The sequence below is a fragment of the Phytophthora ramorum genome (assembly GCF_020800215.1).
Source record: "Phytophthora ramorum isolate Pr-102 chromosome Unknown Phyram_PR-102_s0008, whole genome shotgun sequence".
NCBI classification, from domain to species: domain Eukaryota; phylum Oomycota; class Peronosporomycetes; order Peronosporales; family Peronosporaceae; genus Phytophthora; species Phytophthora ramorum.
The window spans coordinates 2,639,097-2,654,944 of NW_027150654.1; the positions used below are offsets into that span (position 1 = coordinate 2,639,097).

General features: G+C 56.6%; 8 protein-coding genes across 8 annotated transcripts; 2 read left to right on the forward strand and 6 right to left on the reverse strand.

Annotated features, from left to right (window-relative positions):
• Positions 1-625: 625 nt before the first annotated feature.
• On the reverse strand, positions 626-1,512 carry KRP23_9725 (uncharacterized protein; the record flags this gene model as incomplete). The annotated part of the gene is made up of 2 exons (XM_067895316.1): positions 626-690; positions 756-1,512. 2 exons carry the CDS (start codon positions 1,510-1,512, stop codon positions 626-628), a joined length of 822 nt encoding a protein of 273 aa, XP_067742915.1.
• Positions 1,513-1,852: 340 nt separating this feature from the next.
• Positions 1,853-3,805, forward strand: KRP23_9726 (Glucan 1,3-beta-glucosidase; the record flags this gene model as incomplete). The annotated part of the gene is made up of 1 exon (XM_067895317.1): positions 1,853-3,805. One exon carries the CDS (start codon positions 1,853-1,855, stop codon positions 3,803-3,805), a length of 1,953 nt encoding a protein of 650 aa, XP_067742916.1.
• Positions 3,806-3,978: 173 nt separating this feature from the next.
• On the reverse strand, positions 3,979-4,752 carry KRP23_9727 (Glucan 1,3-beta-glucosidase; the record flags this gene model as incomplete). Its single annotated transcript, XM_067895318.1, has 1 exon — positions 3,979-4,752. The coding sequence occupies one exon, from the start codon at positions 4,750-4,752 to the stop codon at positions 3,979-3,981; it is 774 nt and encodes a 257-aa protein (XP_067742917.1).
• Positions 4,753-4,869: 117 nt separating this feature from the next.
• Positions 4,870-5,873, reverse strand: KRP23_9728 (uncharacterized protein; the record flags this gene model as incomplete). Its single annotated transcript, XM_067895319.1, has 2 exons — positions 4,870-5,166; positions 5,250-5,873. 2 exons carry the CDS (start codon positions 5,871-5,873, stop codon positions 4,870-4,872), a joined length of 921 nt encoding a protein of 306 aa, XP_067742918.1.
• A 212-nt stretch (positions 5,874-6,085) lies between these two features.
• On the reverse strand, positions 6,086-7,691 carry KRP23_9729 (putative glucan 1,3-beta-glucosidase A; the record flags this gene model as incomplete). Its single annotated transcript, XM_067895320.1, has 2 exons — positions 6,086-7,229; positions 7,342-7,691. The coding sequence occupies 2 exons, from the start codon at positions 7,689-7,691 to the stop codon at positions 6,086-6,088; spliced, it is 1,494 nt and encodes a 497-aa protein (XP_067742919.1).
• Positions 7,692-8,489: 798 nt separating this feature from the next.
• KRP23_9730 (Glucan 1,3-beta-glucosidase) lies at positions 8,490-10,061 on the reverse strand (the record flags this gene model as incomplete). The annotated part of the gene is made up of 1 exon (XM_067895321.1): positions 8,490-10,061. One exon carries the CDS (start codon positions 10,059-10,061, stop codon positions 8,490-8,492), a length of 1,572 nt encoding a protein of 523 aa, XP_067742920.1.
• Positions 10,062-10,906: 845 nt separating this feature from the next.
• Positions 10,907-13,067, reverse strand: KRP23_9731 (ABC transporter F family member 3; the record flags this gene model as incomplete). The annotated part of the gene is made up of 2 exons (XM_067895322.1): positions 10,907-12,568; positions 12,621-13,067. The coding sequence occupies 2 exons, from the start codon at positions 13,065-13,067 to the stop codon at positions 10,907-10,909; spliced, it is 2,109 nt and encodes a 702-aa protein (XP_067742921.1).
• A 1,418-nt stretch (positions 13,068-14,485) lies between these two features.
• Positions 14,486-15,793, forward strand: KRP23_9732 (putative glucan 1,3-beta-glucosidase A; the record flags this gene model as incomplete). Its single annotated transcript, XM_067895323.1, has 1 exon — positions 14,486-15,793. The coding sequence occupies one exon, from the start codon at positions 14,486-14,488 to the stop codon at positions 15,791-15,793; it is 1,308 nt and encodes a 435-aa protein (XP_067742922.1).
• Between the last annotated feature and the right edge of the window lie 55 nt (positions 15,794-15,848).

Sequence of the window (15,848 nt, forward strand, 5' to 3'; positions counted from 1 at the left end):
GGCGTCTTCTTGAAGGGAGGTCATGTGACGCAGTTGCCGTCAGCGGCAGGTATTGCCGCAACTACAACCAATCTGGTTGAACAATAAATTTTCGTATGCATGTCTACCAATATCTGAATGGCGCAAGATATTCAAGGATAAGAACAAGAATCTGATACGTCCGATAATCATTAATTTGATTGGTCTAAATCATCAAGATTTGATAATATCCAGTATGGGAACTGGATTTTTGATGAAACTACAACTACGTGGATATTTTAGACAAGATCATTGGTAGAACAGATAGCAGCTGAGATTAGAGAAGGATAGGCTTTAGGGTAGTACACTAGTGGTCTCAAGGACATCCGTAAAAGCAAACAGCTCAATCTCAATCACTTCTCAATTTGCTTTCAATAGCAACAACCCCTCCACCAACCTCGTCACCTGCCTACCCAAGGACCGCACGCCGGACACGCCAAGCAAGACCTTCCTCGGCGCAAGACTGTTACACGTCTGCCAATGATCTTCAAACGCAGCAGAGCCCTCGGTCTTGCCGAGATATCCCATGACGGCAAGCTCTCCTTGCGCTGCAATATCGGTCGGCACGTCTTGCCAGAGCCTATAGGAGTCCCATGACATCCAGTACTCACTGACGAGCCAAGCACCCAGATTGACAGCCCTCGACCGAGCCTCTCCTCGACGAATCTTGGCCTGGATGTGGCTCACACCCGTTAGATCTACCTTGCCTGACACGGCTCCCACCGATCTGCGCTTACCGTCAATACTGCTCTTCAGATAGCAGGCCGTTTGGCCCGGGTTGCTGTTCACGAACGTATACCCTACGCAACCGGCAGTCTGAGTGCACTTATCGCAGCAACCCGTAGGGTGCAGGCCGTACACGACACCGAGGTCGTTGCCGTAGAAGTCGACATCGGTGAGCTGCGTCGAGCAGTGTTTGGGGGCCTTGATGCACTGGTAGTAGCCTGCGTTCCACGGCTGGCAGTATGACCCGTACGAACAGCAAATAGACCAGTCCGTGTTGCCACAGTAGCCGCCTACTTGCGTGGAGCATGACGCGACTCGGGGCGACGTGACCAATGCCGACACTGCGCTCGCGATGTTCTTCTTGGCCCCGACACCGTTTTTGAGGTAGCAGTGCGTCTTGCCGTCCCACCCGGCGCTGATGAACGTGAAGGCTTTGCAGCCCAAGGTGTCCGCGCATCGGTTGCAGCACTCTTCGGGAAGTTTGAGACTGGCGATGTCCGCGATGTCATTTCCCCAGTAGTCTACACCGACCTCAGGTACGCCGCACTTGGCGAGTTGGGAGACGCATTGGTAGTACCATGGGTTCCACGGCTGGCAGTACTCTCCAGTGGGGCAGCAGGTGGGTCCGATGCTGTTGTTGCCGCAGACTTGGCCAGGTCCCGAGCATGTTTCTTGGAGGGCACTCACTGCGTTTCCGGTGAACGATAGTTGGAGAGAAAGCAGCGTATATAGAGCTTGTATCGGTTTTGGAGACGAAGGTCTAGCCATCGTTGTGGGCACTAGCCGCGAGTATAGATATGAACTGACGGACACCGCTGAGTTGCATTTTATTCGACTGGGATCGTTCTTTCGCCTGCCGCCCTCAACACACGTTGTGATTTGAGCCCAGTCGGTGGCACGCGTCTTGGGAGTAAATGCACTAACTTGCCACGTTAGATGATATGTGCACTTCCTCACAGCCACACTGAGCTCAACTTTTATTATATAACTCACTCCAACACGAAATGTCAGTTTCCTTTGACGTTTTCAAGCAGCGCTACAGTATCATTCGGCCCAATGCCTATCATTTCTCGTTTTCCATCCACAGACAGCGATTCTATCCCAACGAATGGCTCGCACTCTTCTGGCAGCAGAATTCAACACTGCTAGACCTTCGTCTCCAAAACCGATACAAGCTCTATATACGCTGCTTTCTCTCCAACTATCGTTCACCGGAAACGCAGTGAGTGCCCTCCAAGAAACATGCTCGGGACCTGGCCAAGTCTGCGGCAACAACAGCATCGGACCCACCTGCTGCCCCACTGGAGAGTACTGCCAGCCGTGGAACCCATGGTACTACCAATGCGTCTCCCAACTCGCCAAGTGCGGCGTACCTGAGGTCGGTGTAGACTACTGGGGAAATGACATCGCGGACATCGCCAGTCTCAAACTTCCCGAAGAGTGCTGCAACCGATGCGCGGACACCTTGGGCTGCAAAGCCTTCACGTTCATCAGCGCCGGGTGGGACGGCAAGACGCACTGCTACCTCAAAAACGGTGTCGGGGCCAAGAAGAACATCGCGAGCGCAGTGTCGGCATTGGTCACGTCGCCCCGAGTCGCGTCATGCTCCACGCAAGTAGGCGGCTACTGTGGCAACACGGACTGGTCTATTTGCTGTTCGTACGGGTCATACTGCCAGCCGTGGAACGCAGGCTACTACCAGTGCATCAAGGCCCCCAAACACTGCTCGACGCAGCTCACCGATGTCGACTTCTACGGCAACGACCTCGGTGTCGTGTACGGCCTGCACCCTACGGGTTGCTGCGATAAGTGCACTCAGACTGCCGGTTGCGTAGGGTATACGTTCGTGAACAGCAACCCGGGCCAAACGGCCTGCTATCTGAAGAGCAGTATTGACGGTAAGCGCAGATCGGTGGGAGCCGTGTCAGGCAAGGTAGATCTAACGGGTGTGAGCCACATCCAGGCCAAGATTCGTCGAGGAGAGGCTCGGTCGAGGGCTGTCAATCTGGGTGCTTGGCTCGTCAGTGAGTACTGGATGTCATGGGACTCCTATAGGCTCTGGCAAGACGTGCCGACCGATATTGCAGCGCAAGGAGAGCTTGCCGTCATGGGATATCTCGGCAAGACCGAGGGCTCTGCTGCGTTTGAAGATCATTGGCAGACGTGGATCACCGAATCCGACATCAAAGACATCGCCAACACCGGCGTACTCAACACCGTTCGCGTACCTGTCGGACACTGGATCATCCGCGATGCCACCGATTCACCCGGGGAGGAAGGCGACATCTTTGCGTCTGGAGGACTAAAGTACCTCGATGTCCTCATCAACGACTGGGCTGTGAAATACGACTTGGCTGTCATAGTAAGCCTTCACGCGCACCAGGGCAGTCAGAACGGGTACGCGCATAGTGCTCCTGCAGCGCTGGGGACTGTCGAGTGGAGCACCACACAGACAAATGTCGACAACTCGCTCAAGTTTGCCACATTCATCGCAGAGCGATACAAGGACAGCCCAGCCTTCCTCGGACTAAACCTCATGAACGAACCTGCGCCGCCCACCGACCGGAAAGTATTGATACAGTACTACGTCGAGGCGTACAACCGAATCCGAGCCACCGGGAACAACTGCATCATACTAGTGTCCCCGCTCGTGTCGGAGCAAGGTCCGAGGGGATTCGATGGGATGATCCAAGCCCCCGAGTACGACAACGTGTGGAACGAGATCCACGCGTACTTCATCTGGGGGTACGAAGACAAGAGCGAGGAGTGGATCCTCGACCACCTCGACACGTACAAGAAGGAGAATCTGCAGCTGGAACCCAAGAGCAATCGGTTGTTCGTCGGAGAATGGAGTATGGGCGGACCTCCCGACGACAAGGGGATGTTCCAGGATATTGGCTGTTTCCATGAGCTTGGTCGCAAGCAATTAGTTATGTATAACGAAGAAGCCACTGGCGGCTGGGCGTTCTGGTCGTGGAGGCACTCGGACGAAACGTTTAACTGGTCCATGCGCACACTGATCCAGTATAATGGCCTCAGCTTTAGCTTTGAACTTAGTTGAGGTACAATTGCCGCGTCAAGCCCCGCCGCAAATATTTATGGTGCTGGTCACTCAGAAAACAATTGCGCCGGACAATGTACGCATTGGCAGCAACAGGAAACGAAAAGACTGAAGCTGCTATTGGAGCAAGTTCTACAGAGCCCTCACTAAAGTGATGGCGTCTCAAGCGATTGTCATTGCAGCACAAGGTCGCCGTCCTTGAGCAACTTGCGCATTGACCAGCCTGTACGCTTGATCGTCTCGTCCGAATGACGCCACGACCAAAAGGCCCAACCGCCAGTGGCATCCGCGTTGAACATGGCGACCTGCTTCCGGCCCAGCTCGCGGAAGTTGTTTATGTTCTGGAAGACGGCATTCTGGTCTGGAGGGCCTCCCATGCACCACTCGCCAACAAACAGTCGGTTCTCCTTGGGGATCTTCTGGACGTTGTACTCCCGGTAGATATCGAGGTTGCTGAGGATCCATTCTTCGCTCTTGTCGGCGTAGCCCCAGATGAAGTACGAGTGGATTTCGTTCCAGACATTTTCATACGCCGGAGCAGTCGGGAAATTGGTGAACCCCGCTGGACCTTGGTCGCTCAAATATGGTGACACGAAGAGGATGCATTTGTTCCCGGTGTCTCGGATCTGCTTGTAGGCTTCACTGTAGTACCTCAGTAGCGCACTGTGGTCCGTAGGCGGGTTGGGCTCATTCATGAGACTCAAGCCGAGGAAGGCCGGACTATCCTTGTATCGAGCTGCCAAGAACGTCGCGAACTTGATGGAGTTTTGAATGTTGGTCTCCGAGGTGCTCCATTTCGTCTCTCCGTTCACGGGCGGTGAAGTCGACTCGTACCCATTTTGGCTTCCCTGGTGAGCGTGAAGACTTAGCACAACTGCAATGTTGTACTTGAGAGCCCAGTCGTTGATAAGGGTGTCCACGTACTTGAGTCCGCCTGGCGCATACATGTCCGCCTCAGTACCTGGTGATGTAGTAGCGTCCCGAATGATCCAATGCCCCACTGGGACACGGACAGTGTTCAAGACTCCCGTGTGGGCGATGGCGCTGATATCAGCCTCGGTGATTCACGTCTTGCGGTGCTCTTCGAACGCAGCGGTGCCCTTCGCCTTGCCCAGGTACTTCATCACGGTGTACTCTCCTCTCCACGCCGTGTCCACGGGGACGTCTTTCCAGAGTGGGGAATCCCACGACATCCAGTACTCGCTCACAAACCACGCGCCCAAGTTGACGGCCTTGGACTGGACGGCCCCACTGCGGATCTTGGACTGCACGTGGAGGGTGACCATGCCCGACACGGCCCCCACAGAAGATTTCCTCCCTGAAATGCCGTTTTCAGATAGCACGCAGGGCCTCTCGGATCGCTGTTCACGAAGGTGTAACCCACACAACCCGATGTCTTGGAGCACTTATCACAGCAGTCCCAAGGGTACCCTCCGAAGGAGACGCCCATATCGCTGCCGTAGAAGTCCACGTCGGTCAGTTGCGTCGAGCACTTGGCAGGAATATCCTTGCACTGGTAGAAATCCGAATTCCAAGGCTGGCAGTACGTGCTGTCCGGACAGCAATACGTCCCCCGGGAGTTGCCGCAGTAGTCACCGTTCTTCGTGCTGCACGTAGACCCGGAAGCGGAGGAGACGACGGCTGACACCAGACCAATTTTGCTTGCTCTTGTCCCCGTTCCCTTTTTCAGGTAGCACTGGGATTTCCCGTTCCACCCGCGGTTGTCGAACGTGTAGGCCACACATCCAGCCGTCTCGGCGCATTTGTTGCAGCAGTCATCGGGCAGCTTCATCCCTTCAAAGCTGGAGAGATCGTCGCCCACGTAGTCAGTGCCGACCTCAGGGACCCCACACTTGGCAGGGTTGGGACGACACTGGTAGTAGCTTGGATTCCATGGCTGACAGTAGTTTCCAGACTCACAGCACGACGGACCGCTCTGGTCGTTGCCGCAGTAGTCGCCGGACTTGGTGCATTGCGCACTCACTTCCTGAAAGAAAACTTGACTTGATATCACGACGGCTGCGAGGGCAACGGCCACTCGTCTGGAGGACACTGACGCTCCAACCATTGCACACCGCTGCTCTTGCTGCCTCCGGTGTCAAATGAAGAGTGAGGCGGAAGATATGAACGCGCAGGCGTCCTCTTCCAGAGGTCGCTCAGCAACCGCTCAAGATTTCGCACAACGCGGCGGAATCGAACGGGCGGCGGCAGACGTTATCAACATGTTGCAGTGAACCCCTTTTTCTTATGTGCATGTTATCACTGGAGCTTGCTAGACAATCAAAACAACGTGAGGTCGCCGTCCCTGAGCAGCCTCCGCATGGACCAGCCGGTGCGGCCATTCACCTCGTCCGAATGGCGCCAGGACCAAAACGCCCAGCCGCCAGTCGCGTCCTCGTTGTACATGGCGAGCTGCTTCCGGCCCAGTTCATGGAGGTTGTCCAGGTTCTTGAAGATGCTGTTCTGGTTGGGAGGACCCCCCATGCACCACTCGCCAACGAACAGGCGGTTGGTCTTGGGCTCCTTCTCGAGGTTGTACTGCTTGTACGCGTCCAGGTTGGACAGAATCCACTCCTCCGACTTGTCCTCGTAGCCCCAGATGAAGTACGCGTGGATCTCGTTCCACACATTACTGTAAGCAGGCCCCGTGATCATGTCTGTGAAGCCTTCGGGACCCTGCTCACTGAGCATGGGCGAAACCAGCAGGACGCACGTGTTTCCGGCCGCTCGGATTTGCTTGTACGCTTCCGCGTAGTACTTAAGCACAAGGTTGCGGTCGGTGGGGGGCTTCGGTTCGTTCATGAGGCTCAACCCGAGGAACGCCTGGCTGTCCTTGTACCGAGCCGCGAGGAACGTGGCAAACTTCACCGAGTTGTCGAAGTTGGTTTGGGACGTGCTCCACTTTGTTTCACCGTTCACCGGCGGTGAAGTCGACTCGTATCCGTTCTGGCTGCCTTGGTGAGCGTGCAGGCTCAGGATGACGGCCAGGTTGTACTTCACCGCCCAGTCGTTGATAAGGGTGTCTACATACTTGAGTCCGCCTGGCGCATACATGTCCGCCTCAGTACCTGGTGATGTAGTAGCGTCCCGAATGATCCAATGCCCCACTGGGACACGGACAGTGTTCAAGACTCCCGTGTGGGCGATGGCGCTGATATCAGCCTCGGTGATCCACGTCTTGCGGTGCTCTTCGAACGCAGCGGTGCCCTTCGCCTTGCCCAGATACTTCATCACGGTGTACTCTCCTCTCCACGCCGTGTCCACGGGGACGTCTTTCCAGAGTGGGGAATCCCACGACATCCAGTACTCGCTCACAAACCACGCGCCCAAGTTGACGGCCTTGGACTGGACGGCCCCACTGCGGATCTTGGACTGCACGTGGAGGGTTGACCATGCCCGACACGGCCCCCAGAAGATTTCCTCCCTGAAATGCCGTTTTCAGATAGCACGCAGGGCCTCTCGGATCGCTGTTCACGAAGGTGTAACCCACGCAACCCGATGTCTTGGAGCACTTATCACAACAGTCCCAAGGATACCCTCCGAAGGAGACGCCCATATCGCTGCCGTAGAAGTCCACGTCAGTCAGTTGCGTCGAGCATTGGGTGGGTGTGTTGATGCACTGGTAGTAGCCCGAATTCCATGGCTGACAGTAGGCTGTGCTCGGACAGCAAGACGTTCCCTGGGCATTGCCGCAGAACCCTCCACTCTTCGTCGTGCACGCTCCACCTACTGCGGCTGACACAGCACCTGGGACCCTCTTCTTCGTGCCGGTGCCGCTCTTGAGATAGCAGTGCGTGTTGCCATCCCAGCCGTGGTTGATGAAGGTGAATGCAGCGCATCCAGAAGTCTCGGCACATTTGTTGCAGCATTCCTCGGGGAGCTTCATGCCGTCAACGGTAAAGAGATCATCGCCGGAGAAGTCAACGTCAACCTCGGGAGTACCGCATTGAGCTAGCGTCGGGCGGCACTGGTAGTAGCTCGGGTTCCACGGTTGACAGTAGTTTCCAGACTCGCAGCAAGTGGGGCCGTTCTGCTCGTTGCCGCAATTTCCACCAGAAGCGACGCAACCACCTGCCTCAGTGGAGGCCTGCACTCCGTGTAGACTGAAGGCAACGGTGGCTCCAAGCGCGAGGAGCACGGCGAGAAGAGGAGGCCTTCCAATTCATCAGCAACACGGAAGGTCGTTAACTGGAGCCGAGACGCTGAAGGTTGTTTGCCGCAGAGGAAAATGGATAATGAGACGGAGAAGGTCGAGAAGAAGGAGACTGCTCTAAGTGCAAGGGGCTCACTTATTTTGACTGGGGTGTTTGGCATGAAACGTGCCAGACAGGCGCAACACCATTGCGAACAGCGCGATGAACCTCAAACGGGGGAACACGAACTTGCTTACGACGAATCGTTTCACGAATGGGTTTCGCAGGAAAGACTCATTTGCCGCCTAGTGGGAGAGTCCTTGAAACTCGACTTGTACATGAAAACCCTTGGTGGAGTTACCCTACGCATTGGCTTCATTGGCTTCAAGCCTGTCGCTGAAGCTGGGCAGTTGAAAAGACAACAATGCTAGAATCTGATCAGTGTGTAAGTTAGGCATGGACAACCATCTAGATCACGAGTCCTGCTCCTGTGATGCAGTGAATGATATTGACAAATTCGTCTCGCTAGGGCTTCGGAAAAAAAACTATGTTCAAGATAGCTTGAGGTACCCACTCCTGATCAGATAGCGCATCGACCAGCCTGTGCGCTTGATCGTTTCGTCCGAGTGGCGCCACGTCCAGAAAGCCCAGCCACCGGTGGCGTCGGCGTTGTAGTAGTCGAGCTGCTTTCGGCCCAACTCGCGGAAGTTGTCCAAGTTGGAGAAGATGCCAGTCTGGTCGGGAGGTCCCCCCATGCACCATTCACCCAAGAAGAGGCGGTTGCTCGTGGGAGCTGCCTTCAAGTGGCTCTGGTCGTACTTGTCAACCTCCGCTAGAATCTGCTGCTCCGAGACTCCATCGTAGCCCCAGATGAAGTACGCGTGGATCTCGTTCCACACGTTGACATACTGGGGCGCGCTGATCATTCCGTACAAGTGGTTGGCATCCTGTTCACTTAGAAACGGCGTCACGAGCAGGATGCATTGATTTCCGGTCGCTCGGATTTGTTTGTACGCCGCGATGTAGAAATTCTGCAGCGCGGTTCGGTCCACGGGCGGAGCAGGCTCGTTCATCAAAGCCAAGCCTAGGAACGCAGGGCTGTTCTGGTACCGCGCTGCTAGGAACGTTGCGACCTTGAGCGAGTTGTCAATGTTCGTTTGCGAAGTGCTCCAGCGCACGCTTCCGATGGTGGTTGGAGCACTGTGTTCGTAGCCGTTCTGGCTCCCATGATGAGCGTGGAGGCTGATCATCACCGCGAGGTTGTACTTGACTGCCCAGGTGTTGATCAGAGTGTCCAGGTACTTCAGTCCTCCAGGAGCAAACATGGCTCCCTCAGTTCCTGGCGAAGTGGTGGCGTCACGAATGATCCAGTGGCCGACAGGCACACGGACTGTGTTCAGCACTCCGGTAGCGGCGATCTCCTTGATATCAGCCTCGGTGATCCAGGTCTGGCGATGCTTCTCGAATGCAGCGGTGCCTGCTGTCTTGCCCAGGTATTTCATCACGTTGTACTCGCCAGTCCAAGCTACATTACCGGGAACACCAGTCCATAGCGAAGAATCCCAGGACAACCAGTACTCGCTCACCAGCCAGCCGCCCAAGTTGACAGCTCTCGACTTGGCGGCGCCACTGCGGATCTTGGCTTGGATATGGTTCGAAGCTGAGCTGGAAGTGACAGCAGCGGAAATTGCGCCCGCAACACCAGGTGTCCTCGTACCCGTGCCCTTCTTCAAGTAGCAGTGAGGCTTACCGTCCCATCCAATGTTGACGAATGTGAACGCCACACACCCCGCCGTGGACGAGCACCTATTGCAGCAATCTTCTGGAACGGTCAGCCCCGTCACGTCACTGAGATCGTCGCCCTTGTAGTCCACGCCGACCTCGGGCATGGCACACTTGGCAGGCTTGGCGATGCACTGGTAGTAGCTTGGGTTCCACGGCTGGCAGAATTGCCCGGACACGCAGCAGTTGGGGCCGATCTGAACGTTGCCGCAGTTCTGACCGGAGGCAGCGCATGCCTCCGCCACTTCAGTTGAAGCGAGCGCTCCATGTGTCAAACTGGATCCGGCGATGGCCGCGAAGGTCAGGAGCACGCAACGTGAAGATATTTGTTTCCAGGACATGGTCCGTTCTTCAGGTCTTTAATTGTGTTTTCAGGACTTGGTGATGCGAAATTGAAAATGAGAGACCACCGCGAAGCCACCTTCCGCAACAGCGTGAAACCCCAAACGGCTTATCGACAGGCGCTGATTCGTAAGTTAGTTTCGTGGTGAACCCGTGAGTTAACGGTGTGTCTCCTGCCCTTTGTGATCCTTTCGGTAAAGAAAGAGAATCCCAACGAGTCGTGGTGCACCTCTGAACATAACGTATAAGTGTCCGAGGCTTCTGCAGATCCAACATGGAACAGCGTTGGTCTCGAGCCCTGTCGTCTCTTTGGTGGTTGATAACCGCCTTCTCATGCGAGTTGGTTTCCACGGGAACTGGGACACCTTGCGTGCACTGGAAGTAACGTGGGTTCCATGGCTGGCAGTAGTTTCCAATAGCACTGCAGCCGGGTCCACTCCGCAGTACTGCCCGGAGGAAGCGAGTGCTTCCGTGGTAGTGGCTCCAGCATTCCGACGTCGTGGTAGATTGCGAGTGGTGTGATGCAAAACCAAAAGTGAGAGTCCAAGTCTGCTGCAGACAACGGTCTCGCAGAAACAACCTCGTAGTTCTTTTCCTCCACCCTTGGACACCGTTCTCTCTGTCATGACGCTAGCCGGAAGCATCCGCAAATCGCTCTCGATTCCTGTCCATGAATGCTTGGAAATAAGGCTGGGGGACTGGGACATGGGTGATGATGCATCACCAGGCAGCAAGGTAGGAGAGCACACAGGGCAACGCCGTCGCCGTCTTTATTCGGTTTTGGGCCCGGTCTAGTCGGTCTAGTCCCCAGGCGCTGGCAGCGCGGGGTCTATGATACACTCGCTTATTTCTTTACCAGCACGTGGTCCTTGTACTGGCTCATGGTACCGCGGAAGCGAGCCACCTTCTCGTCGCCCACGACCCACAGCTCTTCGCACACGCTGGTGACGAAGTGCTGGTCGTGGGACACAATCACGACTCCACCCTTGTACTCACGCAGGGCATCAATCAGCGCATCGATCGTCTCCATATCCAAGTGATTCGTAGGCTCATCGAGCACCACGACGTGCGGCAGACGCCACGTCATGATCGCAAAGCCGACACGCGACTTCTGACCACCAGAAAGGGTTCGCGTGGGCTTAATAGCCAGCTCGCCCGACAGGTTGAAGCGGCCGAGGTGCGAACGGAACTCGTCGGGCTCGTGTCCAGGGAACATCTCCTTCATATTCTGCACAGCAGACTTGGACAGGTCGAGCGAGTCGACGTGGTGCTGCGTGAACGTAGCCACGCGCAGCCGCGGGTTCATCGTGACGGAACCCTCCGTCGCGCGCAGCTTGCCAATCATGATGTTAATGAGCGTCGACTTACCCGAACCGTTGACACCGAGGATACCAATACGACTGGACATGTCCACGCCAATGTGCACGTCTTTGAACAGCAGGGGCGACTCCGGCGTGTACCGGAAGCCCACGTCTTCGACCGCGATAATCGGCCGGCCCAGCGGCTCCGGGGGCGGGAAGTGCATCCGGAAGGCGTGCTCGTCCTCGGGCTCGTCGACGAGCTCGTTGCGCAGGATCTTGTCCAGCGCCTTGACGCGCGACTGCACCAGCGGCGCCTTCTTGGCGTTGGCGCGGAAGCGCTCGATGAACTCCTGCATGTGTTGGATCCTCATCTGCTGGGCGTCGTAGGCCTTGCGCTGCTGGCGCAGGTTCTCCTTCATCGTGTGCTCGAACGTGTTGTAATCGCCCTTGTAGTACATGAGCTTCTGCTGCGTCAGGTGGATCATGTCGGTGGTCACGGCGTTCAAAAAGTTGCGGTCGTGCGAGACCACGATCATCTGCTTGTCGTACTTCTCCAGGTAGTGCTCGAGCCAGATCACGGCTTCCAGGTCCAAGTGGTTCGTGGGCTCGTCCAGCAGCAGCAGGTCGGGCGCCATGAACAGCGCGCCGGCCAGCGCCGTGCGCATTCTCCAGCCACCGGACAGCGCCTTGGCAGGTCCGTCCACGACGTGGTCGGGGAACTGCAGGCCGCTGAGGATCGTGCGCGCTCTGCTCTCGGCCGTGTCGGCGTCAATGTCCCTGAGTCGGTCGTAGATCTCCTTGAGTCTGGCGCTGTGGTCTCCTCCCGTGTCGGCCGAGAGCTCCTTCTCCTCGTCGAGCAGCATCTGGCGCTCGTAGTCAGCGGCCAGCACCACGGCCAGCACGCTGCGCTCGTCTTTGCTGAGCTTCGAGGCCGACTCCTGCTCCACGAGCTGCAGCCGCAAGTGCCTCGGGAAGCCCTCGAGCTCGTAGTGCGACATGTAGCGCAGCAGCGTCGTCTTGCCGGCGCCGTTCTTGCCCACGAGGCCGTAGCGGCGGCCGGCCACGATCTTGAGTGCCGTGTCGCTCAGCAACGTCTTGCCCTTGAAGTTGATGGTCAGTCGCGGGCAGTGCACGTCCCTCTCGCCAGTGTCCTGCGTCAGGTCCGGCAGGAAGCGCGCGTCCTCCCACTCACGATCCAGCTCGGCCTGTTCCTCGTCCCGCTCGGCCGTCAACAGCTCTCTTGACCTGCTTGCGCACTTGGCGCGCCGACAGCGCCGACTGCTGCGCCGCCAGCTCGTCGTTGGTCGTCTTGCGGATCTTGTCGAAGCCCCACATGCGCGCGAGGAGCTGCTCGGCGTCGGCAGCGCCCTCGTCTTTGCGCGCCTGCTCCTCGATGCTCTGCGTGTTGGCCAGCACGCGTACGTCGTCATTGGACGTCCCTAATTGCGCACGAAGCTCGGGACTCGCCAGCAGCTGCGTGGCCAACGAGGAGCACAGCTTCTCGGCGGCCGCCTCGTCCTTCGCCAAGTCGCTGCTCACTAGGAACGGCGCCACGCTCGACACCAGGAGGGCTTCGAGTGCCGCGGCGTCCGCCGGCGTCTCGTCCGCCAGCTGGTCCGACACGGCGCCGGTCAAGTACTCGAGGATCGTCTCGTCCAGCCCCCGCAGCGTCGCGCTCAGCGCCTGCGTCACCACATGCTCCATTTTCGGGAACGGCTTGGTGTCCAATGACTCAATGACAGACTGAACAGGGCGGATAGTGAACACAAGTGTAGTGTATTGAAATGATTAGAGAGGACGGTCTGATGTAGGCCACACCAGCCAAAGATCCAAACTTTTTGTTTGATATTTTTGACAGCATTGCCAATACTGTTTAGTAGTTCTCACGTGAAAGGCGCTCTGCCCTCAACTTGTGGGCGACAACGATCACTTGGAACGAATGGAAATGCGGTCTTAATGCCAGCGGTGGAAAAGAGGCAACATTCATGTCAGAGAACTGGATGTAGTCGACGGCACAATAAACATATTTGCATCTACCTGCTACCCGTAGTCGAAGATCAGAGGAACTCGACAAACTCAGCGTTACAGCGTAAGTCACGCACATGTATCAGTCCGTGGGGCGGAAATGGACAGCGAACTTGGTTTTTACTTGATGTCCTGAGGTCAACCACCTCCCTATGTAGTAGTATATCAAGCCTTCCGTTCCCTATCGCACCCTCTGCAATTCGTGTAACTCAGCCCCGTTCCCGCTATCGCGCCGAGTGCAGTACTTGTCGATGTGCCAGCAACGTGGCGCAGATGGTGAACTGCAACTACCGACGTGTAAACTGCAACGCGAGCGCATGGAGTGCGGCGGTACCATCGGACAAAAAGCTTGCGCCGCTATGGGGGTAAGTCGAAACTGTTCGACCAGCCAACTCGCTGCAAGTTACGCTGGTGCTGTCCACTCGTAAAGACATTGGCTCCAGTTGCTGGTCTCTCACTTTTGGTTTCGCATCAAGCACCACTTCCAATCTACTACGACTTCGATGGCCAGGAATCCCTTCTTTTTACTGTTCGCAGTCGCAGCCATTGCCACTGATGCGCTCGCTTCCACTGAGGTTGCCGAGACGTGTGCCTCCTCTGGGCAGTACTGCGGGAATGAGCAGAGTGGACCCGGCTGCTGTGCTGCTGGAAACTACTGCCAGCCATGGAACCCAAGTTACTACCAGTGTCGCCCAACACTGGCCCAATGCGGCACCCCGGAGGTTGGTGTCGACTACTACGGTGCCGACATCTCCAGCTTTGTCGACATGAAGCTCCCCGACGAATGCTGCAACAAATGTGCCGAGACATCTGGCTGTACGGCGTTCACCTTTATCAATCAAGGCTGGGACGGCCAACCCCATTGCTACCTCAAGAGCAGTACCGGCACGAGATAGAACGTCGCGGGTGCTGTGTCTGCCGCTTTCACTTCGACTTCCTGCAGTACCTCGAACGGTGGCTACTGCGGCACCGCCAAAGGAACTTCCTGTTGCCCAACGGACACGTATTGCCAGCCCTGGAACTCCGACTACCAGTGCAATGATGTACCTGCCAAGTGTTCGACGCAGTACACGGACGTGGACTTCTGGGGCAGCGATATGGGCGTCAGCTTTGGAAGGTATCCCTGGGACTGCTGTACCAAGTGTTCACAGACCGCAGGCTGCGTCGGATACACATTCGTAAACACCGACTCAAGGGGACCTGCGTGCTACCTGAAGAGCAGTCTTACTGGGAAAAGAACCTCGCTCGGTGCCGTGTCTGGGGTCGTCGATGCTCCGCTCGCCGTGAATGCTTCGACTTCTTCTCATATCCAGACGCAGATCCGCAGTGGCGCAGTCAAATCCAGAGCCGTGAACTTGGGAGGATGGCTGGTAAGCGAGAACTGGATGTCGTGGGAGTCTGCATTGTGGACCGACGTGTCCAGTGATGATGCTTGGCGTGGCGAGTACAACGTCATGAGTGTCCTCGGCAAGACGAAGGGCACTGCTGCCTTTGAAGCGCACCGCAAGACCTGGATCACTGAAGCCGACATCAAGGAAATCGCCGACACGGGCGTGCTCAACACCGTGCGAGTGCCCGTTGGTCATTGGATTGTTCGTGACGCCACCACTTCGCCCGGTACGGAGGGAGACATGTTCGCGCCTGGGGGACTGAAGTACCTCGACGCTCTCATCAACGACTGGGCAGTGAAATACAACCTGGCCGTCATTGTGAGTCTTCACGCGCACCAAGGCAGCCAGAATGGGTACGAGCACAGTTCTCCTGTCACCATCGGCTCTGTCGGGTGGAGCACCTCGCAAACGAACATCGACAACTCGATCGTGTTCTCCACCTTCTTGGCGGCACGGTACAAGGACAGCGAGGCGTTCTTAGGCTTGGCTTTGATGAACGAGCCGACTCCGCCCGTGGACCGAACCGCGCTGCAGAACTACTTCATCGAGTCCTACAAACAAATCCGAGCGACCGGAAATCAATGCATCCTGCTCGTGACGCCGTTTCTAAGTGAACAGGATGCCAACCACTTGTACGGAATGATCAGCGCGCCCCAGTATGTCAACGTGTGGAACGAGATCCACGCGTACTTCATCTGGGGCTACGATGGAGTCTCGGAGCAGCAGATTCTAGCGGAGGTTGACAAGTACGACCAGAGCCACTTGAAGGCAGCTCCCACGAGCAACCGCCTCTTCTTGGGTGAATGGTGCATGGGGGGACCTCCCGACCAGACTGGCATCTTCTCCAACTTGGACAACTTCCGCGAGTTGGGCCGAAAGCAGCTCGACTACTACAACGCCGACGCCACCGGTGGCTGGGCTTTCTGGACGTGGCGCCACTCGGACGAAACGATCAAGCGCACAGGCTGGTCGATGCGCGATCTGATCAGGAAAGGCTACCTTACGCTGTCCTGAACTAGCTTTCATGTTCGTCACCTTTAGTTCTACAGACGGTTGACTACAAACTCTT